The 27,999-nt window shown below is 40.2% G+C and overlaps 2 protein-coding genes and 4 long non-coding RNA genes across 6 annotated transcripts; 3 read left to right on the top strand and 3 right to left on the bottom strand.

Annotated features, from left to right (window-relative positions):
• Positions 1-1,504, top strand: LOC122677244. The gene is made up of 2 exons (XR_006335737.1): positions 1-326; positions 1,014-1,504. It is a non-coding gene; the product is annotated as an uncharacterized LOC122677244 (long non-coding RNA).
• On the bottom strand, positions 1,015-22,855 carry LOC122677239. Its single transcript, XM_043877183.1, has 2 exons — positions 22,455-22,855; positions 1,015-1,206 (listed from the first exon to the last, which is right to left on the bottom strand). Exons 1-2 carry the CDS (start codon positions 22,725-22,727, stop codon positions 1,084-1,086), a joined length of 396 nt encoding a protein of 131 aa, XP_043733118.1. The 5' UTR covers positions 22,728-22,855; the 3' UTR covers positions 1,015-1,083.
• Positions 5,144-26,913, top strand: LOC122677240. Its single transcript, XM_043877184.1, has 2 exons — positions 5,144-5,540; positions 26,791-26,913. The coding sequence occupies exons 1-2, from the start codon at positions 5,268-5,270 to the stop codon at positions 26,911-26,913; spliced, it is 396 nt and encodes a 131-aa protein (XP_043733119.1). The 5' UTR covers positions 5,144-5,267.
• LOC122677246 lies at positions 5,167-6,502 on the bottom strand. Its single transcript, XR_006335738.1, has 2 exons — positions 6,300-6,502; positions 5,167-5,739 (listed from the first exon to the last, which is right to left on the bottom strand). It is a non-coding gene; the product is annotated as an uncharacterized LOC122677246 (long non-coding RNA).
• LOC122677243 lies at positions 21,494-22,828 on the top strand. Its single transcript, XR_006335736.1, has 2 exons — positions 21,494-21,695; positions 22,256-22,828. It is a non-coding gene; the product is annotated as an uncharacterized LOC122677243 (long non-coding RNA).
• On the bottom strand, positions 26,493-27,996 carry LOC122677242. Its single transcript, XR_006335735.1, has 2 exons — positions 27,671-27,996; positions 26,493-26,983 (listed from the first exon to the last, which is right to left on the bottom strand). It is a non-coding gene; the product is annotated as an uncharacterized LOC122677242 (long non-coding RNA).
• Between the last annotated feature and the right edge of the window lie 3 nt (positions 27,997-27,999).

The following is a 27,999-nucleotide window of genomic DNA, read 5'->3' as shown; positions in this document are numbered from 1 at the left end:
AACTATTGTCAAAGAATTCCTCATATTTCCTAACCGGTGCATAACAATGGCACAGGCAATATGTGACAAGGTCTCCAGTGAATCACTCTGCACTTCCTTAGTGAAGGATAAAGAAGTCCATGGACAAGGGAGATCTGTGATATCAGCATGAGTGTGGCAATTTATTTTTGAGATGGCTAGCGTGTGGTATTTTGGGTGGGAAACAAGTGCATCATGCCAGTCCTGGGATGGTCCCCCTGGGTGGAGCTGCCTGGTCCTTATAAAAGGAGTCTCCATCACAGGGCTGTCATTGTCGTGACAGTCAAAGGTCTTCTTTGGAGCCTCTGGTGAGCACAACTCTTAGAGATCTTTTGGGAACTTGAGTGGTAGGGTTTAATCTGGGGGAAGAAGTGGCTTTAATTGAAGCAATTAGTGTTCTGTATGGGACAAAGGAGGTAATGAGGATTTAGGGGTAAACTTTTGGTATTTGGTCATGAATGTGATCTTAAATGTGAGGAGAAAATGGAGTCAGAGGCACAGTCTTAACCTGAGAGAGAGTAAGGGAGATGAGATACAGTGCTATAGCACAGCATACATTAGTTCCAAAAGCACCCTTCTCAGCATTCAATCCCATTGAGGGCCTAATCTGGGCCTTTGCATTTCTCCTCAGAAGCCCAGAGTCAGGTCAGTTTGGCCAGAAACCAAGATTTCATGGGAGAAATAAGTAGAGATTTGTTTGGGGATTGGCTACAAGTTTATTATCCAGATTCTTCTTGAGAGTATGATTGTATTTGTACAACGCCTCTGTAGGCAATTTTGTTTTAGAAAGTGGTAGAAGGAGAGACTAACCAGAAAAGACTGAAGGTCTGAGGGCAAGAGATGCTAAAAAAGAAGGGTAAAGAAGCTATAAAAAACCTGAAAGACTGTATTAGGAATCCAGAAGAGTCCTTAGTGATGGGAGGGTTTTTGGCGCAGCTAAATGTTCTACCATTCAGACACTCAGTTATGAAGAATGTTGTCTGTTTCTATTTCAGATTCTTTGACACCCAGGAAGGATGTCTCACCACCATCATCCACATCAGCATCAGCAGCATCACCATCAGGTCAAGGAGCCCTGCCATCCTCCTCCAAAAGTGTGCACACAGAAGTCCCATGAGCCTTGCCCACCTCATCCATGCCCACCTCCAGTGAGCCAGCAGAAATGCCCTCCTGGGCCACCATGCCCACCATGCAAGCAGAAGTGTCCACCCAAGTGAAAGTAAAGGCACCAAGATCCAGGCTCTTCCATTGTCCTCCCTTCGACCATGGTGACGGATTCTATCTTCCTTAATCTTCCTCCTGGAGTGACAGCCGACAGAGAAAAGGCTTGGCTCCTGAAGCTGACACCACGTTGTTGGAAGAGCAGCAGGATCATCGCTTGATCCTCTTTGCCATGTGCCTGTCTGTTATCCGCGTGTGATCTCTACCCTTGAGCCCTTAGTGTGTCTATTCCTTTGCTGCTCCAATAAAGCATATTCATAGCCCATTATGTATTTATTTATTTCATTCTTTCTTTTGTTTTTTGCATATAGTGTTTTTCATCTCTTCTGTCAACTACAAGTATTCTGAGTGTTCCTGTTCATTCCGATTGGATTATCAGATTAGACTTTTCCACCATTGAGTTCAGCTTTGCCTGAAGTATGTCTTTTGGACTGGATCGATCAGAGAATTCCTTCATTGGTTTCAGACTTGTTTCTATCTTTGTCTACTTTGAAGACCCTGAAAAGAATTCTCTCAGTCTCAGTTTCCCGATTTGAAAACCAGTAGGCAAGAATCTATTCAACTCAGTGTACTCATAGAAATTAACTTACTGACAAAAGTTTCCTAATTATTAACACAAGCCAGGCAGTCTCTTATGTGCTAGGGACATGAGAATGGTGACTAAAGTCCTTTTTCCATCTAAACTCTTGAAGGGAGTTTGCACGCACGCACACACACACACACACACACACACACACACACACACACACACACGCACATACAAGGCAAATAATAGTGATTCATGGGGCTATGTTAGAGACAACTGTGTAGAAAAGCTTTTCCAAAGTGAGTTTTAGGGCAAAGATTTGAGTGAAGAGAAGAGTGAGCCTTGAGTATCTGGGGTACACTACCAGTGAGAGGAGATGGTGAGTGCTGAGGCAGGGCAGAGTAACTGCAGGGAGAACAGTCATCAAAGGGACGATGTCTCCAAATGGGATTGAAGACATTGGATCTGAAAGATGTATCAAAGGTTTTGATAATTTATTCACAGTTTTCCAGCCATACTATGCTGAAGTTCAGAGTCTCAACTTTCTATGTAATTCTCTACTATCACATCATCTATTTTCTTCTAACTGAAAGTACATATGATCTTTTAAAGACATCTTTTAAAAATGGTTAAGGGGACTAAGGAATATATGTATACCTATGGCTGATTCACATTGAGGTGTGACCGAAAACAGCAAATCCTGTAAAGCAAGGATTCTTCAATAAAAATTAAATTAATTTAAAAAATTAATTCTTTTGCAAAGCAAAAATTTATTTGATGATATTGATGATATGAAAGGTAGGTCTATTATTAACAGTGTTCCCATCTTATAGGGAAGTTGACTCCATTAAGTTCTATCACCTTATAGGTAATAAAATGCGTAGAATAGTTTACTGTTGTTGTGCTTTCAACACTGATAATTAATTTTATTTTTAGGGGGGTTGACTTTGTACTCTTGGATAGGGCTCTGGCCTAATATTATTGACATGATTCCCTCCCCAATTTTGTCTTGAAAAAACAGAAGAAAAATGAAAACAAAAAATAAAATTTTGTTTGATTTTAGGATAACATGATCAACACATTCAGAAAGTTCATACAGCTTTGCTCTATGAAGTGGATAATTACAAATTGATTTCTTTATTGTCAAGAAACATTAAGTTAAGAAAAAAAAACACTCCAAACCCTTCAAAAGACCCAGGTTTTCTTATTAAATTGCATCCCATACCTTCTCCATTTGAAGTGACCACAATCATGACTCCTAATAATCACTTTCTTGCTTTTTCTTTTGGTTTTTAAACATTGGTATAGGAATATCTCTAAAAATTATAGTTAAGTTACTAGCTTTTTACTGTATAAATGAAATTAAACTGTAAACAATATTTGTGTCTCTCATCTTTCAATTGACACCATGTAGCTTTAGTTTCGAGAAGGCAATGGCACCCCCTCCAGTACTCTTGCCTGGGAAATCCTATGGACAGAGGAGCCTGGTAGGCTGCAGTCCATGGGGTCACTAAGAGTCGGACACGACTGAGCGACTTCACTTTCACTTTTCACTTTCATGCATTGGAGAAGGAAATGGCAACCCACTCCAGTGTTCTTGCCTGGAGAATCCCAGGGTCGGAGGAGCCTGATGGGCTTCCGCCTGTGGGGTAGCACAGAGTTGGACACGACTGAAGCTACTTAGCAGCAGCAGCAGCTTTAGTTTATCCACCAGTGAATTTTAGAATATCCTTGTATGGCTATACAGCACTTCATTTCTCTCTTTGCTGTACTATTGGTTGACCTCAAAGTTGTTTCCTTTTTGGAGCTGTTAGGAACACTGGGGCATTTTCTCCATGTCTGTTAGTGCACATGTTCACACATTTCTCTAGGGGATGTTCCCAGAAGTATCCAACTTCTACTTTTACAGATAATGCCAAACTGTTTTCTAAAGTTATTGCAACAATTCCAGACTTCTCCCAGGGGTGTAGTGTATTTGCTGCTTGTCCTGTGTCTTAATTAGTTTGTCATTTCCATACTTTTGAAGGATTTACCCATCAGATTTGAATTTTGAATACTCCTCATTAAATGCTAGTGACTTTCAGAAGCTCTAAAAATAATTTTGCTGACCATATGAAGGCATTTTCTTTGTAAAGTGACTGTTGCCAAGTTTTCTATTCAGTGTCTATTTATGACTGAGTTTATGAGTTATTTACGTATTTTGGATACTGATTTTTATTAATAGTTAGCCTAACCCATCACAGCTAAGATTTTCTCCTATGTTTTCCTCTAGAAATTGTAGAGTCTTAGATCTTATGTTTTAGTCTATGATACAAATTGAGTTAATGTTTATATGGTGTTAGGTAAAGGCCAAGTTTCAATTATTTCTGTATCAGTATCCAACAGTTTGATTACCATTTATTGGCAAGGTTATTTTGCGTCTGTTGAATTACCTAGACATCCTTGTTGGAAATCAGTTGACCATCTATGGTGTGGATCTATCTCTGGATGTTCTTTTATTGCATTGATCTCTGTGTCTTTTCTTGTGGGATAGCAACCTGTCTTAATTAGTGCAGCTCTATAATGCAATCCTACAATTCATTCAGCAATTTTGATTTATCTTTAATTTATAGTTGAGAATTGCATAGATATAAAATTTGAGGCCGTTAGGCCATCAGCAGAGTATGGCTGTCAAACTATGAATAAATAATGACAATCATTACTAAATCTTTGCATTCCAACCTCTCTGACCCCATTTGAAGGCAGTGTCTCCTTGATCACTGTCCTTTCTGTGGTTAATTTGCTCTGCCTTAGCACTCGCCAACTCCTCTCATTGTACAGTGTATCCCAGATACACACCCAAAGCTCACTCATTTCTTTGCTCAGGTCATTGCCCAAAAAGCCACTTTGGAAGAACTTTTCTCCAAATTTTCTCTCACACATACACACGCAAGACTATTATTTGTCTTCTGCATTTGGGTGTGTATGTGTAAAATGCCCAAGAATTCAGATGGAGAAGGACGTTGGTCATCATGATCATGTCCCTAGCATATAAGAGATGGCCTGGCATGTATCAATAATTAGGAAATATTTGTGTATATATTAATTTCTATGAGTACACTGAGTTGAATACATTCTTTCCTAAATTTCTCAGGTGAAGAAACTGAGGCTGACAGAATTCAGTTCTATTAAGGGTCCTACAAGGTAGAGAGATAGACTTGTTTGAAACCAATGAAAGAATTCCTTGATGGATCTGATCCAAAAGACATATTTCAGGCAAAGCTGAACTCGATGATGGAAAAGTCTAACTCTGAAAATCCAATGGGAGTAAAAGGAACACACAGAAGAATACCTGTAGTTGACAGGAGACATTAAAAACACAAAGTGCAAAAAAAAAGAAAAACAGAAGAAGAAATGTGGGCTCCACTATGACACAGGCTTTATTGGAGAAGCAAAAGAATAGACACACTAAGTGCTCACAAAGTACAAGGTAGAGATCACAACCCAGATTATAGACAGGCACATGGCAAAGAGCCATCAGGAGATGATTCTGTGGCTCTTTATCCAACAAGGTGGTGTCAGCTTCAGGAATCCACCCTTTACTCTGTCAGCCGTTGGTCCCGGAGGGAGGTTAAGGAAGATGCAGTCCATCACCATGGCCGAAGGGAGAGCAATGGAAGAGCCTGGATCTTGTTGTTTCTTGGTCCAGATGAAATCTGGTGCTGTTACTTCCACTTGGGTGGACACTTCTGCTCGCATGGTGGACATGGTGGGCATGGTGGGCATGGTGGGCATGGTGGCCCAGGAGGGCATTTCTGCTGGCTCACTGGAGGTGGGCATGGATGAGGTGGGCAAGGCTCATGGGACTTCTGTGTGCACACTTTTGGAGGAGGATGGCAGGGCTCCTTGACCTGATGCTGATGGTGATGCTGATGCTCATGCTGATGTGGATGTGGGTGCTGATGGTAAGACATCCCTCCTGGGTCGCAAGGAATCTGAAATACAAACAGACAGCATTGTTCACAACAAAATCCTCTTCTTCTATTAACAGGGAGTCCTACTCTACGACTCTCTAAAGAAAAAAATTACTTACACAAGTGCTGTGTGAATACAAACATACTCTGAAGAAGAATAATCAGGATGTGAAACTTGTAGCCCATCTCAAAACACATCTCTACTAACTTCTCCCATGAGATCCTGGTTGCTGGTCTAACTGACTTGACTGTTGTCTTCCGAGGAGAAATGCAAAGGCCCAAACTCAGCCTCAGTGGGAATGAAGGCTGAGAAGGCTTCATTTGCAATTAATGTAGTCTGCACTGAAACGACATCTCATCTCCCTTACTCTCCCTAGGTTAAGATTGTGCCATTGATTTCATTCCTCTCGTCACATTTAAGAGCACATTGAAGACTTCAAGAACAAGTACTGAAAACTACCCTAAATTCTCTTTACCTTCTTATTCCCATAGAGAGCACTAATTTGTTAAAATGCAGCCACTTCTACCCTAAGGTTATACCCTCCCACACAAGTGCTAAAAACCTCTAAAATTGTACTCACCAGAGGCTTCAAAGAAGACCTATGACTGAGTATCACGAAGATAGCAGCAAGGTGATAGAGACTCCTTTTATAAGGACCAGGCAGCTCCACCCAGAGGGAACATCCCAGATCTGTCATGATGCACTTGTTTCCCACCCCAAATACCATGTGCTTGCAATCTCAAAAATACATTGCCACACTCATGCTGATATCACAAAACTCCATTGCCCATGGACTTCCTCACCCTTCACTGAGGGAGTGCAGAGTGAGTCACTCAATACATTGTCTCAAAGCCCCAGTGCCAATGTCATGCACCAGTTAGGAAATATGAGGAACTCTTTGACAATGGTACTGCTCCTCCATGGTTAGGATTGTGCTCCCCACATTCCCCAGCTCCCAAAGCATATCGTATGGAAAGCTTACTACCCCATTCCATTTCACCTTCAGCACCCAGCTTTGTCTCCCTCAGTGGTAATAACTAGGGTGTACTTACCGTACATATCTTAACTCCCACCCACAGTTTTTCTAAATTCCCCTTATACCACATTCTACTGATTTCTGGGCTTTTCTTGACAATTAAATGACTTAAACGTGGCCACAAAGTCTATCATGATTTTCCCGTACTAACAGTCTCATTTCAGTTGTGTTTTCACATGGCTCCATAATGGACTTGAACATTATGATCAAGGGAAACAAGGGACAACAAGGGACAACATGATCCCTCAGGTTTCTCGGCCATAAGCTCATAGACTGAGACCCCTTCATGAAACTCTAATTTTGCCGCCCCCTGACCATGAGTCATTTTTGGTCTAGTGTTGTTTGCTGCTGTTCTGTTGCTCATTCGTGTCCGACTCTTTGCAACCCCATGGACTGCAGCACGCCAGACTTCCTTGTCCTTCACTATCTCCCAGAGTTTGCTCAACTCATGTCCATTGACTCAGTGATGCCATCCAACCATCTCACCCTCTGTCATCCCCTTCTCCTCCTGCCTTCAATCTTTCCCAACATCAAAGTCTTTTCCAATGAGTTGGCTCCTCACATCAGGAGGTCAAAATATTGGAGCTTCAGCTTCAATATCAGTCCTTCCAAGGAATATTCAGAGTCGATTTCCTTTAGGATTGACTGGTTTGATCTCCTTGCTGTCCAAGGGGCTCTCATGTGTCTCCTCCAGCACCACAGTTCAAAAGCATCAGTTCTTCAGTGCTCAGCCTTCTTTATGGTCCAACTCTGACATCCATACATGACTACTGGGAAAACCATAACTTTGAGTATGGTACCTTTGTCACCAAAGTGATGTCTCTGCTTTTTGATACACTGTCTAGGTTTGGTATAGTTTTCTTCCCATGAGCAAGCGTCTTTTAATTTCATGACTGCAGTCTCAGTCCTCAGTGATTTTGGAGCCCAAGAAAATAAAGTCTGTCACTATTTTCATTTTTTTCCCCATCTATTTCCCATGAAGTGATGGGATCAAACACTATGATCTTAGTTTTTTGAATGTGTAGTTTTAAGCCAACTTTTTCACTCTCCTCTTTCACTTTCATCAAGAGGATCTTTAGTTCATTTTTTCTTTCTGCCCCAAGGGTGGTGTCATTGCATACTTGAGGTTATTGATATTTCTCCTGGAAATCTTGATTCCAGCTTGTACTTCATCCAGCCCAGCAGTGTGCATGATGTACTCTGTATATAAGTTAAATGAGCAGGGTAACAATATACTGCCTTTACTTACTCCTTTCCCTACTTTGAACCAGTTCATTTTTCCTCGTCCGGTTATTACTGTTGCTTGTCTGCTGTTTCTCGGCCTACTAGGAACCCAAATTCCTCTCATCTCATTATCTTCAAAATTGTCTCAATATCTGGACTGTATCCATTTAGAAGCTTTTCCACGAGTACCGCTCAAATATCAGGTGCTAATTTACACTACAGCTGTTAATTCAGTCAACTCTATCAGGCCCTTTTTTGAAATGACATTTGGTGTGTTTTCAGACTTTCTTAGTACACCCAGGGAATGAAGCTCCATGAATCATTCATTCCACCATTCAATCATTGGATATTTTTCCCTAAATAAATAAATGATGGGTGACATAGAATCCATTGGTAATTTATTAGTATAATTTGTTGAACCACAGAGTGATAATAACAAATTAAATAAATAATACCTTTACTTGATATATTAATAATAATAATAATAAAGTAAGCATCATAATAATAAGGAAATAACACTTCAGCTAATAATTTGCACTATGCTTTCCAGGGAAAACTTGAGTGCCTTAGCTATGCAGACATTCATGCACACCAGTACTGTGTGACATTAAATATTTACCAACCTCCCTGAAGATCAGTTTATTTACACAGATGTAATTAGAGATGAAAACTATACCTGCCTCAAAATTTTGCTATAAAAACAACAAAATGCCTACTGTAAGGCACATTACATGATCGGTCCTATGGAAATATGAGCCCCCGTATATCTGATAAGGGGTTAATTTCCAAAATATATAAGAAACTTCTATGACATAATGGCAAAAAATTTAGCAGCTTTTATTTTAAATATGCAAGGGATTTGAAGAGAGTTCTGTTTACAGAAGACATATTAAAAAGGAGTTTAATATCACTACTGATCATCAAGGATATGAAAATCAAACACACAGTGACATATCACTTCACACCTGTTAGAATGACTGTAATCAGAAAAACACGAAGTCCTAGCAAAAGTTGGTGAGGTTGTGAAGCAAATAAGGATATTTTAACCTGTTAGTGGGATGGTAAGGGGTACTCAACCATTAAGGGGTACTGGGGAAATGGACACATTTTCAATAGGTTTCCCATATTTGTCTACATTTGCTTCTTTTTGTCCCCCTTCTCTACAAGGATGGTGTTTTAAAAAATTATTGCACATTTAATTGTTGTGAACAATATGAATGTTACTCAAACGTTAAAAAATAGAAAACAGAACTACCGTATGTATTACCCATTCCACATTTGTGTATTTATCCAAGATAATTTAAATCAGGGTCTCAAAGACATATGAGCACTTTCAAGTTCACTGCAGCAGTACCCACAGTAACCAAGATGTGTTAACAACCTAAATGTCCATCAACAGATGAATGGATAAATAAACTGTAGTCTATACATACAATGGATTATTATTCCTCCTTAAAAAGAAGGAAATCCTGTCATATGAGACAACATGGATCAACCTGCAAGACATTCCGCGAAGAGAAGTAAGCCAGACACAGGAGGACAAACACTGCATGAATCCCCTTATATGAGGTATTGAAAACAGTCAAACTCATGGAAGTAAAAGGGCACATGGGCACATGTCCTGAATAAATTGTGATAAAAAGACAAATGTACCCCAGTGTTCATTGCATACAGCTGCTATGGAGAACAGTATGGAGACCCTTAAAAAATTAGGAATAAAATTACCGTATGGCCCAGCAATCCCTGGGGATACTTCTCTGGGCATATGCCCTGAGAAAATTGTAATTCAAAAAGGCATATGTACTCCAGTGTTCATTGCAGCACTGTTTCCAACAGCCAGGACATGGAAGCAACCTAGATGTCTGTCAACAAATGAATGGGTAAAGAAGTAGTTGTACATATATACAATGGAATGTTACTCAGCTATAGAAACAAACAGATAGGAGTGCAGTTTAACTGAGGTGGACAAATCTAAAGCCTGTTACACAGTGTGAATCAGTCAGAAAGAGAAAAATAAATATCGCATTTTAACACATATATATGAAATCTAGACAAATGGTGCTAATGAACGTATTTGCAGAGCAGGAATAGAAATGCAGATGTGGAGTACAGGACTTCTGAACACAGAAAGAAAAAGAGAGAGTGGGATGAATTGAGAGAGTAGCATTGCACATGCATCACCATGTGTAATATAAATGGCTAATAGAAAGTTGCTGAATAGGATAGGGAGCTCAGCCTTGGGCTCTGTGATGATCTAGAGGGATGGGATGCGGAGGAGTGGGGTGAAAGTGAGGCTCAAAGTGGAAGGGATATATGTGTACTTAAAGCTGACCCACATTTTTGTATGGCAGAAAGCACCACAATATTGTGGAGCAGTTATCCTTTAATTAAAAATAAATTTCAAAAGAAGAGATGTGAGCTCTAAAAGGCAGCAAAACTAATACAAATTATGAATAACTACTCACAATAACCAAATAATGTGAAACGTGCCCCAAAATGTGATTAAAGTAGGATTGTTTAGAGTGAGGGCCCCCTCCCCGAGACCCTTGACCTGCCCCTCTGTGTCTTCAAGCTGACATCACTGCTAATTCAAAGGCTTCAGTCTGAAGGCAATTTCAGAATCCACACCTTCTTACTAGTAAGAAAGGTCCTCCCACTGCCTGAGGGAACATTTCATGCTTTGTGCTCTCTCCTGACAGAAGGCTGTGTGGTGTCTGCACTGTTCCTTGATTGGGTTGATGTGGTTAAGAAAAAAAAAAAAAAAAATCAGTGACATAACCTGGGCATTTGAAGAGGTAGGAACTTTTTTAGATTGAGCCCTGGTCCTGATCCCAAAATGAGGACAGCTGTTCTGAGATTCCACAGTGGAGTAACCAAGATCACTGTTAGGAAACAGACATCCTTCAGGGATCCCAGAAGGAACAGGGATGTCTTGGGATGGGTCAGGTTTTTTCACAACATTTTTTTTCATGTTGAAGTGTTAGGAACTAGGTGGGCCTGCTGGAGCAAGAGAATTATCTAAGGAACATGTGACTTAGAACAGTTCTACCAACATAATTTTAAACTTCCTCTTCTTGCCTCATGAATGACTAATGGATTCCAAAGCTATTTTTTACCAATAAATTTTATGGGCTGTCACTTATGTTCGATAAATGAAGGAGGATCAGGCTTTCTTAAAAAAAAAAAAAAGAGTGCTTAATGAGGTTACTGACATGGAAAGAGAAATAATTAATTCCTGATACACAGAGAAAATGTCTAAAAGACAGGTGAGACTCACTTTTTTCAAATAATGGATAATCAAAGCATCTGTAGCAAATTAAAACTCTAAATAGCTACATGTAATAGCTCCATGAAGGCTTGCTAGATTTTACTTAGAACCTAGTAATAGTGGTTATCTAGGAGAGAACTTGACTGTCTGGGGGATGAGTGGGAGAGAGACTAAATGAGACATGAGGCAAAGAAGAAATCATCAGCAAATATACATGCTCGAAGAGGAAGGAGTGATGCCAAGGGAAAGTATTTTTTGAACCTACAGTTTAACATGGAGCCAAACTATTCATCAAATATGAATAAAATAAAATTCATTTGTTCCTTTTCCAGGAAATCTTCCCAACCCAGAGATCAAACCCAGGTCAAACCTCTTTCTACATTGTAGCTTCCTGAAAACAATTAAATTCTCTCAGCCTCAGTTTCCCTATTTGTAAAAAAGTAGAAGAGAATGTATTCAACTCAGTGTACTCATAGAAATTAATTTATTCACAAATGTTTCCTGATTATTAACACATGCCGTGCAGTAAATACATGCTGTTAACTGTTAACATGAGTATGGTGAACAAAGTTCCTGTCTGTGTAAATTCTGGAGTGAATTTCACACACACACACACACAATCCAGCTTGTTATTCTTCCAACCTGCGGTTTCCCATGATGTACTCTGCATATAAATTAAATATTTAGGATAACAATAATACTCCTTCGTCATACTCCTTTCCCAATTTTGAACCAGTCAGCTGCTTCATGTCCAGTTCTGACTGTTGCTCTTGACCTGCATGCAGTTTCTCAGGAGACAGGTAAGGTAGTCTGGTACTCCCACCTCATTAAGAATTTTCTATGGTTTGTTGTGATCCGCACGATCAAAGGTTTTAGCATAGTGAATGAAGCAGAAGTACATATTTTTCTGGAATTCCCTTGATTTCTCCACGATCCAGTGATGGTTGGCAATTTGGTCTCTGGTTCCTCTGCCTTTTTAAAACACAGATTGTACATCTGGAAGTTCTGGGTTCACATTTGATGAAGCCTAGGTTGAAGGACTTTAAACCTAACCTGGTAGCATGTGAAATGAGAGTAATTGTAAGGTAGTACGAACATGATTTGGCCTTACCCTTCTTTGTGATTGGAATGAATAATGACCTTTCCCAGTGCTGTGGCCACTGCTGATGTCTCCAAATTTACTGACATATTAGTGCAGTGTTTTAACAGCACTATCTTTTAGGATTTAAATAGGTCAGCTGGAGTTCGGTCACCACCATTGTCTTCGTTTGTAATGATGCTTCCTAGGGCCCACTTGACTTCACACTCCAGAATGTCCAACTCTAAGTGAGTGATCACACCATCGTGGTTAATTGGTATCATTAAGACTTCTTTTGTATAGCTTTTATGTATATTCTTGTCACTTTTTCTTAATCTGTTCTGCTTCTGTTAGGGCCTTATTGTGTCTGCCCTTTATCCTGCCCATCCTTGCGTGAATAGTCCCCAGGATATCTACAATTATCTGGAAGACATCTCTATTCATTCCCATTCTATTGTTTTTCTCTATTACTTTGCACACTTCACTTAAAGGGCTTTCTTATCTCCCCTTGCTCTTCTCTGAAACTCTGTCTACAGTTGGGTACAGCTTTCCCTTTCCCCCTTGCCTTACTCTTCTCATATTTCCAAAACCTCCTCAGACAACCACTCTGCCTTCTTGCATTTCTTTTTCTTTGGAATGGTTTTGGTCACTACCTCCTATATAAAGTTACAAACTTCTGTCCATAGTTATTCAGGCACTCTGTCTATCATATCTCATCCCTTGAATCTATCCATCCTCTCCAGTGTATAATCATAAGGGATCTGATTTAGGTCATACCTGAATGGCCTAATGGTTTTCCCTACTTTCTTCACTTTAAACCTGAATTTTGCAATAAGGAACTCATGATCTCAGCCACAGTCAGCTCTGTGTCTTGTTTTTGCTGACAGTATAGAGCTTCTCCATCTTGAAGTGCAAAGAACATAATCAATCTTGTTTCAGCATTGACCTTTGGTGATATCCATGTGTGGAGCTATTTCTTGGGTTGTTGGAAAAGTGTGTCTGCTATGATCAGCCTGTTCCCTTGATGAAACTCTCTTTCCTTTGCCCTGCTTCACTTTGTACTCCAAGGTCAAACTTGCCTGTTATTCCGGGTATCTCCTGATTTCCTACTTTTGCATTCCAAATCCCTATGATGAAAAGGATGTCTTCTCTGGTGCTAGTTCTAGGCATTGTAGGTGTTCACAGAACCAGTCAACTTCAACTTCGTGCACATCAGTGGTTTGGGTGTAGACTTGAATTACAGTGATGTTGAATGGTCTTCCTTGGAAATGAACTGAGATCATTCTGCTGTTTTTGAGGTTGGGTCCAAGTACCGAATTTTGGACTCTTGAGGGCTACTATGAGGGCTGCTCCATTTCTTCTAAAGGACTCTTGCCCACAGTGGTAGATATAATGGTCATCTGAATGAAATTCACCCATTTCTGTCCACTTTAGGTCAATGATTCTTATGATGTTGATGTTCAACCTTATCATCTCCTGCTTGACTGCATCCAATTTTCCTTGATTCATGGATCTAGTATTCCAGGTTCTTAAGCAATATTGCTCTTTACAGCATTGGATTAGAAGTTTGGGATTTTTAGCCCCTGCCTCTAATTTTAATGAGGAGAGAGGTGGGCTGAAAATGAGGCCATCATAAACATCTCAGTCTTGGGGTTTGAAGGTCTTCTGGGTTGTTGAAAATTAGAGGTGCAGGGAGAGTGGCACACCTGGAGGGTCATGGAAGCACCACAGCCCTGGCCACATACCTTGCCCTGTGTGTTTTGTCTGTTTGGTACTCATCTGTATCCTGTACCATATAATTTTACAATAGAGCAGTGAGTGCATGTAAAGAATTTTCTTTGGTTCTGTGAGCTACTCTAGCAAAGTAATCTAACCTAAGGAGGAGGTCACTGAAACCTCCCATCTGTAACTAGTTGGTCAGAAGCTCAGGTGACAAACTGGACTTTTGACTGGTGTCTTAAGTGGTGATGGGGGTCTGTCATAGAGGGCTGAACAGTTAACCTATGGAATCTGATACTATCTCCAGATAAAGAGTATCAGAATTAAGTTGAATTGTGAATACCCAGCTAGTGTTCAAGAATTGTTCAGTGGTTAGTGGAACCCTCACCATACTTCTAGTGCAGGAATTTGGTGCACAGTTTTTATCTTTTTCTTTTTTTCTTATTAATACAGTATTTATTTGTCTTCCTTCTGTCAAGCCCTGAGCCAACCACTTTCCCCTGCTGCCTGGGGAGATACAGGAAAAGGGACAAACAGGGCAGACGAGACATGGGAAAAGAACCATGGGAGGTGGAAATGGCTGCCTCACATGGCAAAGAAGGGAGAAAGGCTGCCATCAGGCAAAAGGGCCCAATGGCCCCTGCGAGGGCAAAGCCCACCCAGAATGGCACAGGAGAAGAGCAGCTGCTTTAGAGAAGGGTTCCTGGCATAACCAATGAGGAGACTCCCAAACACAGTCCCACTTCCAGCTCCGAAGCCAGCCACCGCAGCCCTGGCAGCCCCAGCTCCAAAGAACTTGGCTGCTGCGTCTATGCCCCTTGAAATGGCACTGGTTTGGAAGCTGCAGCTAGTAAAGTAGTAAGTGAGGTGGTCGGGGGGCGGGGGGCTGCCAAGCTGCGATGGCTCTCATCTCTCAGTGTCTCTCGTCATCTTAGCACCACAGCAGCAGTGATCGGCTCGATAGTGTAGAGGTTCTCCTGACCAAGGAGGGGGTGGAGACGAACTTGGCACAAGCTTACCCTTTCAGGGAAAGAAAGGCTGCAGCAGAAGAGCTGCTCCCAGTGCAGAGAAGACCCACAATTTTTATCTTCATCTCTAAAAATTGTGTTCTTAATTAGGAAATATGAAACACTGATTTAATATTGGTGATATATATTAATTCACAATTCTAGCAAGAGATTTCAAATTCAATTTCTTAATTTTGCTAGGTATGAAAGGAAACAAATAAGTGTAAATATAAATAGTTTTAACAACTTTAATCTAGTGGGTATGTATAAATTGTGCATTCAAAAATCAGAGTACATGTATATTGCACATAAAAGCTATACAAAAGAAGTCTTAATGATACCAATTAACCACGATGGTGTGATCACTCACTTAGAGTTGGACATTCTGGAGTGTGAAGTCAAGTGGGCCCTAGGAAGCATCATTACAAACGAAGACAATGGTGGTGACCGAACTCCAGCTGACCTATTTAAATCCTAAAAGATAGTGCTGTTAAAACACTGCACTAATATGTCAGTAAATTTGGAGACATCAGCAGTGGCCACAGCACTGGGAAAGGTCATTATTCATTCCAATCACAAAGAAGGGTAAGGCCAAATCATGTTCGTACTACCTTACAATTACTCTCATTTCACATGCTACCAGGTTAGGTTTAAAGTCCTTCAACCTAGGCTTCATCAAATGTGAACCCAGAACTTCCAGATGTACAATCTGTGTTTTAAAAAGGCAGAGGAACCAGAGACCAAATTGCCAACCATCACTGGATCGTGGAGAAATCAAGGGAATTCCAGAAAAATATGTACTTCTGCTTCATTCACTATGCTAAAACCTTTGATCGTGCGGATCACAACAAACCATAGAAAATTCTTAATGAGGTGGGAGTACCAGACTACCTTACCTGTCTCCTGAGAAACTGCATGCAGGTCAAGAGCAACAGTCAGAACTGGACATGAAGCAGCTGACTGGTTCAAAATTGGGAAAGGAGTATGACGAAGGAGTATTATTGTTATCCTAAATATTTAATTTATATGCAGAGTACATCATGGGAAACCGCAGGTTGGAAGAATAACAAGCTGGATTGTGTGTGTGTGTGTGTGAAATTCACTCCAGAATTTACACAGACAGGAACTTTGTTCACCATACTCATGTTAACAGTTAACAGCATGTATTTACTGCACGGCATGTGTTAATAATCAGGAAACATTTGTGAATAAATTAATTTCTATGAGTACACTGAGTTGAATACATTCTCTTCTACTTTTTTACAAATAGGGAAACTGAGGCTGAGAGAATTTAATTGTTTTCAGGAAGCTACAATGTAGAAAGAGGTTTGACCTGGGTTTGATCTCTGGGTTGGGAAGATTTCCTGGAAAAGGAACAAATGAATTTTATTTTATTCATATTTGATGAATAGTTTGGCTCCATGTTAAACTGTAGGTTCAAAAAATACTTTCCCTTGGCATCACTCCTTCCTCTTCGAGCATGTATATTTGCTGATGATTTCTTCTTTGCCTCATGTCTCATTTAGTCTCTCTCCCACTCATCCCCCAGACAGTCAAGTTCTCTCCTAGATAACCACTATTACTAGGTTCTAAGTAAAATCTAGCAAGCCTTCATGGAGCTATTACATGTAGCTATTTAGAGTTTTAATTTGCTACAGATGCTTTGATTATCCATTATTTGAAAAAAGTGAGTCTCACCTGTCTTTTAGACATTTTCTCTGTGTATCAGGAATTAATTATTTCTCTTTCCATGTCAGTAACCTCATTAAGCACTCTTTTTTTTTTTTTTAAGAAAGCCTGATCCTCCTTCATTTATCGAACATAAGTGACAGCCCATAAAATTTATTGGTAAAAAATAGCTTTGGAATCCATTAGTCATTCATGAGGCAAGAAGAGGAAGTTTAAAATTATGTTGGTAGAACTGTTCTAAGTCACATGTTCCTTAGATAATTCTCTTGCTCCAGCAGGCCCACCTAGTTCCTAACACTTCAACATGAAAAAAAATGTTGTGAAAAAACCTGACCCATCCCAAGACATCCCTGTTCCTTCTGGGATCCCTGAAGGATGTCTGTTTCCTAACAGTGATCTTGGTTACTCCACTGTGGAATCTCAGAACAGCTGTCCTCATTTTGGGATCAGGACCAGGGCTCAATCTAAAAAAGTTCCTACCTCTTCAAATGCCCAGGTTATGTCACTGATTTTTTTTTTTTTTTTTCTTAACCACATCAACCCAATCAAGGAACAGTGCAGACACCACACAGCCTTCTGTCAGGAGAGAGCACAAAGCATGAAATGTTCCCTCAGGCAGTGGGAGGACCTTTCTTACTAGTAAGAAGGTGTGGATTCTGAAATTGCCTTCAGACTGAAGCCTTTGAATTAGCAGTGATGTCAGCTTGAAGACACAGAGGGGCAGGTCAAGGGTCTCGGGGAGGGGGCCCTCACTCTAAACAATCCTACTTTAATCACATTTTGGGGCACGTTTCACATTATTTGGTTATTGTGAGTAGTTATTCATAATTTGTATTAGTTTTGCTGCCTTTTAGAGCTCACATCTCTTCTTTTGAAATTTATTTTTAATTAAAGGATAACTGCTCCACAATATTGTGGTGCTTTCTGCCATACAAAAATGTGGGTCAGCTTTAAGTACACATATATCCCTTCCACTTTGAGCCTCACTTTCACCCCACTCCTCCGCATCCCATCCCTCTAGATCATCACAGAGCCCAAGGCTGAGCTCCCTATCCTATTCAGCAACTTTCTATTAGCCATTTATATTACACATGGTGATGCATGTGCAATGCTACTCTCTCAATTCATCCCACTCTCTCTTTTTCTTTCTGTGTTCAGAAGTCCTGTACTCCACATCTGCATTTCTATTCCTGCTCTGCAAATACGTTCATTAGCACCATTTGTCTAGATTTCATATATATGTGTTAAAATGCGATATTTGTTTTTCTCTTTCTGACTGATTCACACTGTGTAACAGGCTTTAGATTTGTCCACCTCAGTTAAACTGCACTCCTATCTGTTTGTTTCTATAGCTGAGTAACATTCCGTTGTATATATGTACAACTACTTCTTTACCCATTCATTTGTTGACAGACATCTAGGTTGCTTCCATGTCCTGGCTGTTGGAAACAGTGCTGCAATGAACACTGGAGTACATATGCCTTTTTGAATTACAATTTTCTCAGGGCATATGCCCAGAGAAGTATCCCCAGGGATTGCTGGGCCATACGGTAATTTTATTCCTAATTTTTTAAGGGTCTCCATACTGTTCTCCATAGCAGCTGTATGCAATGAACACTGGGGTACATTTGTCTTTTTATCACAATTTATTCAGGACATGTGCCCATGTGCCCTTTTACTTCCATGAGTTTGACTGTTTTCAATACCTCATATAAGGGGATTCATGCAGTGTTTGTCCTCCTGTGTCTGGCTTACTTCTCTTCGCGGAATGTCTTGCAGGTTGATCCATGTTGTCTCATATGACAGGATTTCCTTCTTTTTAAGGAGGAATAATAATCCATTGTATGTATAGACTACAGTTTATTTATCCATTCATCTGTTGATGGACATTTAGGTTGTTAACACATCTTGGTTACTGTGGGTACTGCTGCAGTGAACTTGAAAGTGCTCATATGTCTTTGAGACCCTGATTTAAATTATCTTGGATAAATACACAAATGTGGAATGGGTAATACATACGGTAGTTCTGTTTTCTATTTTTTAACGTTTGAGTAACATTCATATTGTTCACAACAATTAAATGTGCAATAATTTTTTAAAACACCATCCTTGTAGAGAAGGGGGACAAAAAGAAGCAAATGTAGACAAATATGGGAAACCTATTGAAAATGTGTCCATTTCCCCAGTACCCCTTAATGGTTGAGTACCCCTTACCATCCCACTAACAGGTTAAAATATCCTTATTTGCTTCACAACCTCACCAACTTTTGCTAGGACTTCGTGTTTTTCTGATTACAGTCATTCTAACAGGTGTGAAGTGATATGTCACTGTGTGTTTGATTTTCATATCCTTGATGATCAGTAGTGATATTAAACTCCTTTTTAATATGTCTTCTGTAAACAGAACTCTCTTCAAATCCCTTGCATATTTAAAATAAAAGCTGCTAAATTTTTTGCCATTATGTCATAGAAGTTTCTTATATATTTTGGAAATTAACCCCTTATCAGATATACGGGGGCTCATATTTCCATAGGACCGATCATGTAATGTGCCTTACAGTAGGCATTTTGTTGTTTTTATAGCAAAATTTTGAGGCAGGTATAGTTTTCATCTCTAATTACATCTGTGTAAATAAACTGATCTTCAGGGAGGTTGGTAAATATTTAATGTCACACAGTACTGGTGTGCATGAATGTCTGCATAGCTAAGGCACTCAAGTTTTCCCTGGAAAGCATAGTGCAAATTATTAGCTGAAGTGTTATTTCCTTATTATTATGATGCTTACTTTATTATTATTATTATTAATATATCAAGTAAAGGTATTATTTATTTAATTTGTTATTATCACTCTGTGGTTCAACAAATTATACTAATAAATTACCAATGGATTCTATGTCACCCATCATTTATTTATTTAGGGAAAAATATCCAATGATTGAATGGTGGAATGAATGATTCATGGAGCTTCATTCCCTGGGTGTACTAAGAAAGTCTGAAAACACACCAAATGTCATTTCAAAAAAGGGCCTGATAGAGTTGACTGAATTAACAGCTGTAGTGTAAATTAGCACCTGATATTTGAGCGGTACTCGTGGAAAAGCTTCTAAATGGATACAGTCCAGATATTGAGACAATTTTGAAGATAATGAGATGAGAGGAATTTGGGTTCCTAGTAGGCCGAGAAACAGCAGACAAGCAACAGTAATAACCGGACGAGGAAAAATGAACTGGTTCAAAGTAGGGAAAGGAGTAAGTAAAGGCAGTATATTGTTACCCTGCTCATTTAACTTATATACAGAGTACATCATGCACACTGCTGGGCTGGATGAAGTACAAGCTGGAATCAAGATTTCCAGGAGAAATATCAATAACCTCAAGTATGCAATGACACCACCCTTGGGGCAGAAAGAAAAAATGAACTAAAGATCCTCTTGATGAAAGTGAAAGAGGAGAGTGAAAAAGTTGGCTTAAAACTACACATTCAAAAAACTAAGATCATAGTGTTTGATCCCATCACTTCATGGGAAATAGATGGGGAAAAAAATGAAAATAGTGACAGACTTTATTTTCTTGGGCTCCAAAATCACTGAGGACTGAGACTGCAGTCATGAAATTAAAAGACGCTTGCTCATGGGAAGAAAACTATACCAAACCTAGACAGTGTATCAAAAAGCAGAGACATCACTTTGGTGACAAAGGTACCATACTCAAAGTTATGGTTTTCCCAGTAGTCATGTATGGATGTCAGAGTTGGACCATAAAGAAGGCTGAGCACTGAAGAACTGATGCTTTTGAACTGTGGTGCTGGAGGAGACACATGAGAGCCCCTTGGACAGCAAGGAGATCAAACCAGTCAATCCTAAAGGAAATCGACTCTGAATATTCCTTGGAAGGACTGATATTGAAGCTGAAGCTCCAATATTTTGACCTCCTGATGTGAGGAGCCAACTCATTGGAAAAGACTTTGATGTTGGGAAAGATTGAAGGCAGGAGGAGAAGGGGATGACAGAGGGTGAGATGGTTGGATGGCATCACTGAGTCAATGGACATGAGTTGAGCAAACTCTGGGAGATAGTGAAGGACAAGGAAGTCTGGCGTGCTGCAGTCCATGGGGTTGCAAAGAGTCGGACACGAATGAGCAACAGAACAGCAGCAAACAACACTAGACCAAAAATGACTCATGGTCAGGGGGCGGCAAAATTAGAGTTTCATGAAGGGGTCTCAGTCTATGAGCTTATGGCCGAGAAACCTGAGGGATCATGTTGTCCCTTGTTGTCCCTTGTTTCCCTTGATCATAATGTTCAAGTCCATTATGGAGCCATGTGAAAACACAACTGAAATGAGACTGTTAGTACGGGAAAATCATGATAGACTTTGTGGCCACGTTTAAGTCATTTAATTGTCAAGAAAAGCCCAGAAATCAGTAGAATGTGGTATAAGGGGAATTTAGAAAAACTGTGGGTGGGAGTTAAGATATGTACGGTAAGTACACCCTAGTTATTACCACTGAGGGAGACAAAGCTGGGTGCTGAAGGTGAAATGGAATGGGGTAGTAAGCTTTCCATACGATATGCTTTGGGAGCTGGGGAATGTGGGGAGCACAATCCTAACCATGGAGGAGCAGTACCATTGTCAAAGAGTTCCTCATATTTCCTAACTGGTGCATGACATTGGCACTGGGGCTTTGAGACAATGTATTGAGTGACTCACTCTGCACTCCCTCAGTGAAGGGTGAGGAAGTCCATGGGCAATGGAGTTTTGTGATATCAGCATGAGTGTGGCAATGTATTTTTGAGATTGCAAGCACATGGTATTTGGGGTGGGAAACAAGTGCATCATGACAGATCTGGGATGTTCCCTCTGGGTGGAGCTGCCTGGTCCTTATAAAAGGAGTCTCTATCACCTTGCTGCTATCTTCGTGATACTCAGTCATAGGTCTTCTTTGAAGCCTCTGGTGAGTACAATTTTAGAGGTTTTTAGCACTTGTGTGGGAGGGTATAACCTTAGGGTAGAAGTGGCTGCATTTTAACAAATTAGTGCTCTCTATGGGAATAAGAAGGTAAAGAGAATTTAGGGTAGTTTTCAGTACTTGTTCTTGAAGTCTTCAATGTGCTCTTAAATGTGACGAGAGGAATGAAATCAATGGCACAATCTTAACCTAGGGAGAGTAAGGGAGATGAGATGTCGTTTCAGTGCAGACTACATTAATTGCAAATGAAGCCTTCTCAGCCTTCATTCCCACTGAGGCTGAGTTTGGGCCTTTGCATTTCTCCTCGGAAGACAACAGTCAAGTCAGTTAGACCAGCAACCAGGATCTCATGGGAGAAGTTAGTAGAGATGTGTTTTGAGATGGGCTACAAGTTTCACATCCTGATTATTCTTCTTCAGAGTATGTTTGTATTCACACAGCACTTGTGTAAGTAATTTTTTTCTTTAGAGAGTCGTAGAGTAGGACTCCCTGTTAATAGAAGAAGAGGATTTTGTTGTGAACAATGCTGTCTGTTTGTATTTCAGATTCCTTGCGACCCAGGAGGGATGTCTTACCATCAGCACCCACATCCACATCAGCATGAGCATCAGCATCACCATCAGCATCAGGTCAAGGAGCCCTGCCATCCTCCTCCAAAAGTGTGCACACAGAAGTCCCATGAGCCTTGCCCACCTCATCCATGCCCACCTCCAGTGAGCCAGCAGAAATGCCCTCCTGGGCCACCATGCCCACCATGCCCACCATGCCCACCATGTCCACCATGCGAGCAGAAGTGTCCACCCAAGTGGAAGTAACAGCACCAGATTTCATCTGGACCAAGAAACAACAAGATCCAGGCTCTTCCATTGCTCTCCCTTCGGCCATGGTGATGGACTGCATCTTCCTTAACCTCCCTCCGGGACCAACGGCTGACAGAGTAAAGGGTGGATTCCTGAAGCTGACACCACCTTGTTGGATAAAGAGCCACAGAATCATCTCCTGATGGCTCTTTGCCATGTGCCTGTCTATAATCTGGGTTGTGATCTCTACCTTGTACTTTGTGAGCACTTAGTGTGTCTATTCTTTTGCTTCTCCAATAAAGCCTGTGTCATAGTGGAGCCCACATTTCTTCTTCTGTTTTTCTTTTTTTTTGCACTTTGTGTTTTTAATGTCTCCTGTCAACTACAGGTATTCTTCTGTGTGTTCCTTTTACTCCCATTGGATTTTCAGAGTTAGACTTTTCCATCATCGAGTTCAGCTTTGCCTGAAATATGTCTTTTGGATCAGATCCATCAAGGAATTCTTTCATTGGTTTCAAACAAGTCTATCTCTCTACCTTGTAGGACCCTTAATAGAACTGAATTCTGTCAGCCTCAGTTTCTTCACCTGAGAAATTTAGGAAAGAATGTATTCAACTCAGTGTACTCATAGAAATTAATATATACACAAATATTTCCTAATTATTGATACATGCCAGGCCATCTCTTATATGCTAGGGACATGATCATGATGACCAACGTCCTTCTCCATCTGAATTCTTGGGCATTTTACACATACACACCCAAATGCAGAAGACAAATAATAGTCTTGCGTGTGTATGTGTGAGAGAAAATTTGGAGAAAAGTTCTTCCAAAGTGGCTTTTTGGGCAATGACCTGAGCAAAGAAATGAGTGAGCTTTGGGTGTGTATCTGGGATACACTGTACAATGAGAGGAGTTGGCGAGTGCTAAGGCAGAGCAAATTAACCACAGAAAGGACAGTGATCAAGGAGACACTGCCTTCAAATGGGGTCAGAGAGGTTGGAATGCAAAGATTTAGTAATGATTGTCATTATTTATTCATAGTTTGACAGCCATACTCTGCTGATGGCCTAACGGCCTCAAATTTTATATCTATGCAATTCTCAACTATAAATTAAAGATAAATCAAAATTGCTGAATGAATTGTAGGATTGCATTATAGAGCTGCACTAATTAAGACAGGTTGCTATCCCACAAGAAAAGACACAGAGATCAATGCAATAAAAGAACATCCAGAGATAGATCCACACCATAGATGGTCAACTGATTTCCAACAAGGATGTCTAGGTAATTCAACAGACGCAAAATAACCTTGCCAATAAATGGTAATCAAACTGTTGGATACTGATACAGAAATAATTGAAACTTGGCCTTTACCTAACACCATATAAACATTAACTCAATTTGTATCATAGACTAAAACATAAGATCTAAGACTCTACAATTTCTAGAGGAAAACATAGGAGAAAATCTTAGCTGTGATGGGTTAGGCTAACTATTAATAAAAATCAGTATCAAAAATACGTAAATAACTCATAAACTCAGTCATAAATAGACACTGAATAGAAAACTTGGCAACAGTCACTTTACAAAGAAAATGCCTTCATATGGTCAGCAAAATTATTTTTAGAGCTTCTGAAAGTCACTAGCATTTAATGAGGAGTATTCAAAATTCAAATCTGATGGGTAAATCCTTCAAAAGTATGGAAATGACAAACTAATTAAGACACAGGACAAGCAGCAAATACACTACACCCCTGGGAGAAGTCTGGAATTGTTGCAATAACTTTAGAAAACAGTTTGGCATTATCTGTAAAAGTAGAAGTTGGATACTTCTGGGAACATCCCCTAGAGAAATGTGTGAACATGTGCACTAACAGACATGGAGAAAATGCCCCAGTGTTCCTAACAGCTCCAAAAAGGAAACAACTTTGAGGTCAACCAATAGTACAGCAAAGAGAGAAATGAAGTGCTGTATAGCCATACAAGGATATTCTAAAATTCACTGGTGGATAAACTAAAGCTGCTGCTGCTGCTAAGTAGCTTCAGTCGTGTCCAACTCTGTGCTACCCCACAGGCGGAAGCCCATCAGGCTCCTCCGACCCTGGGATTCTCCAGGCAAGAACACTGGAGTGGGTTGCCATTTCCTTCTCCAATGCATGAAAGTGAAAAGTGAAAGTGAAGTCGCTCAGTCGTGTCCGACTCTTAGTGACCCCATGGACTGCAGCCTACCAGGCTCCTCTGTCCATAGGATTTCCCAGGCAAGAGTACTGGAGGGGGTGCCATTGCCTTCTCGAAACTAAAGCTACATGGTGTCAATTGAAAGATGAGAGACACAAATATTGTTTACAGTTTAATTTCATTTATACAGTAAAAAGCTAGTAACTTAACTATAATTTTTAGAGATATTCCTATACCAATGTTTAAAAACCAAAAGAAAAAGCAAGAAAGTGATTATTAGGAGTCATGATTGTGGTCACTTCAAATGGAGAAGGTATGGGATGCAATTTAATAAGAAAACCTGGGTCTTTTGAAGGGTTTGGAGTGTTTTTTTTTCTTAACTTAATGTTTCTTGACAATAAAGAAATCAATTTGTAATTATCCACTTCATAGAGCAAAGCTGTATGAACTTTCTGAATGTGTTGATCATGTTATCCTAAAATCAAACAAAATTTTATTTTTTGTTTTCATTTTTCTTCTGTTTTTTCAAGACAAAATTGGGGAGGGAATCATGTCAATAATATTAGGCCAGAGCCCTATCCAAGAGTACAAAGTCAACCCCCCTAAAAATAAAATTAATTATCAGTGTTGAAAGCACAACAACAGTAAACTATTCTACGCATTTTATTACCTATAAGGTGATAGAACTTAATGGAGTCAACTTCCCTATAAGATGGGAACACTGTTAATAATAGACCTACCTTTCATATCATCAATATCATCAAATAAATTTTTGCTTTGCAAAAGAATTAATTTTTTAAATTAATTTAATTTTTATTGAAGAATCCTTGCTTTACAGGATTTGCTGTTTTCGGTCACACCTCAATGTGAATCAGCCATAGGTATACATATATTCCTTAGTCCCCTTAACCATTTTTAAAAGATGTCTTTAAAAGATCATATGTACTTTCAGTTAGAAGAAAATAGATGATGTGATAGTAGAGAATTACATAGAAAGTTGAGACTCTGAACTTCAGCATAGTATGGCTGGAAAACTGTGAATAAATTATCAAAACCTTTGATACATCTTTCAGATCCAATGTCTTCAATCCCATTTGGAGACATCGTCCCTTTGATGACTGTTCTCCCTGCAGTTACTCTGCCCTGCCTCAGCACTCACCATCTCCTCTCACTGGTAGTGTACCCCAGATACTCAAGGCTCACTCTTCTCTTCACTCAAATCTTTGCCCTAAAACTCACTTTGGAAAAGCTTTTCTACACAGTTGTCTCTAACATAGCCCCATGAATCACTATTATTTGCCTTGTATGTGCGTGTGTGTGTGTGTGTGTGTGTGTGTGTGTGTGTGTGTGTGTGTGTGCGTGCGTGCAAACTCCCTTCAAGAGTTTAGATGGAAAAAGGACTTTAGTCACCATTCTCATGTCCCTAGCACATAAGAGACTGCCTGGCTTGTGTTAATAATTAGGAAACTTTTGTCAGTAAGTTAATTTCTATGAGTACACTGAGTTGAATAGATTCTTGCCTACTGGTTTTCAAATCGGGAAACTGAGACTGAGAGAATTCTTTTCAGGGTCTTCAAAGTAGACAAAGATAGAAACAAGTCTGAAACCAATGAAGGAATTCTCTGATCGATCCAGTCCAAAAGACATACTTCAGGCAAAGCTGAACTCAATGGTGGAAAAGTCTAATCTGATAATCCAATCGGAATGAACAGGAACACTCAGAATACTTGTAGTTGACAGAAGAGATGAAAAACACTATATGCAAAAAACAAAAGAAAGAATGAAATAAATAAATACATAATGGGCTATGAATATGCTTTATTGGAGCAGCAAAGGAATAGACACACTAAGGGCTCAAGGGTAGAGATCACACGCGGATAACAGACAGGCACATGGCAAAGAGGATCAAGCGATGATCCTGCTGCTCTTCCAACAACGTGGTGTCAGCTTCAGGAGCCAAGCCTTTTCTCTGTCGGCTGTCACTCCAGGAGGAAGATTAAGGAAGATAGAATCCGTCACCATGGTCGAAGGGAGGACAATGGAAGAGCCTGGATCTTGGTGCCTTTACTTTCACTTGGGTGGACACTTCTGCTTGCATGGTGGGCATGGTGGCCCAGGAGGGCATTTCTGCTGGCTCACTGGAGGTGGGCATGGATGAGGTGGGCAAGGCTCATGGGACTTCTGTGTGCACACTTTTGGAGGAGGATGGCAGGGCTCCTTGACCTGATGGTGATGCTGCTGATGCTGATGTGGATGATGGTGGTGAGACATCCTTCCTGGGTGTCAAAGAATCTGAAATAGAAACAGACAACATTCTTCATAACTGAGTGTCTGAATGGTAGAACATTTAGCTGCGCCAAAAACCCTCCCATCACTAAGGACTCTTCTGGATTCCTAATACAGTCTTTCAGGTTTTTTATAGCTTCTTTACCCTTCTTTTTTAGCATCTCTTGCCCTCAGACCTTCAGTCTTTTCTGGTTAGTCTCTCCTTCTACCACTTTCTAAAACAAAATTGCCTACAGAGGCGTTGTACAAATACAATCATACTCTCAAGAAGAATCTGGATAATAAACTTGTAGCCAATCCCCAAACAAATCTCTACTTATTTCTCCCATGAAATCTTGGTTTCTGGCCAAACTGACCTGACTCTGGGCTTCTGAGGAGAAATGCAAAGGCCCAGATTAGGCCCTCAATGGGATTGAATGCTGAGAAGGGTGCTTTTGGAACTAATGTATGCTGTGCTATAGCACTGTATCTCATCTCCCTTACTCTCTCTCAGGTTAAGACTGTGCCTCTGACTCCATTTTCTCCTCACATTTAAGATCACATTCATGACCAAATACCAAAAGTTTACCCCTAAATCCTCATTACCTCCTTTGTCCCATACAGAACACTAATTGCTTCAATTAAAGCCACTTCTTCCCCCAGATTAAACCCTACCACTCAAGTTCCCAAAAGATCTCTAAGAGTTGTGCTCACCAGAGGCTCCAAAGAAGACCTTTGACTGTCACGACAATGACAGCCCTGTGATGGAGACTCCTTTTATAAGGACCAGGCAGCTCCACCCAGGGGGACCATCCCAGGACTGGCATGATGCACTTGTTTCCCACCCAAAATACCACACGCTAGCCATCTCAAAAATAAATTGCCACACTCATGCTGATATCACAGATCTCCCTTGTCCATGGACTTCTTTATCCTTCACTAAGGAAGTGCAGAGTGATTCACTGGAGACCTTGTCACATATTGCCTGTGCCATTGTTATGCACCGGTTAGGAAATATGAGGAATTCTTTGACAATAGTTTTG

Source organism: Cervus elaphus, chromosome 20, assembly GCF_910594005.1.
Source record: "Cervus elaphus chromosome 20, mCerEla1.1, whole genome shotgun sequence".
NCBI classification, from domain to species: Eukaryota; Metazoa; Chordata; class Mammalia; order Artiodactyla; family Cervidae; genus Cervus; species Cervus elaphus.
The sequence above is the reverse complement of the archived record's forward strand: the minus strand, read 5'-3'. Positions and strand labels throughout refer to the sequence as shown.

Coding starts and splice junctions, on each gene's coding strand:
- LOC122677240 (XM_043877184.1), top strand. CDS start 5,268: ATGGCAAAGAGCCATCAGGAGATGATTCTGTGGCTCTTTATCCAACAA. Junction 5,541..26,790: donor TGGTGGGCATGGTGGGCATG/GTGGCCCAGGAG, acceptor TCTGCTTGCATG/GTGGGCATGGTGGCCCAGGA.
- LOC122677239 (XM_043877183.1), bottom strand. CDS start 22,727: ATGGCAAAGAGCCATCAGGAGATGATTCTGTGGCTCTTTATCCAACAA. Junction 1,207..22,454: donor TGGTGGGCATGGTGGGCATG/GTGGCCCAGGAG, acceptor TCTGCTTGCATG/GTGGGCATGGTGGCCCAGGA.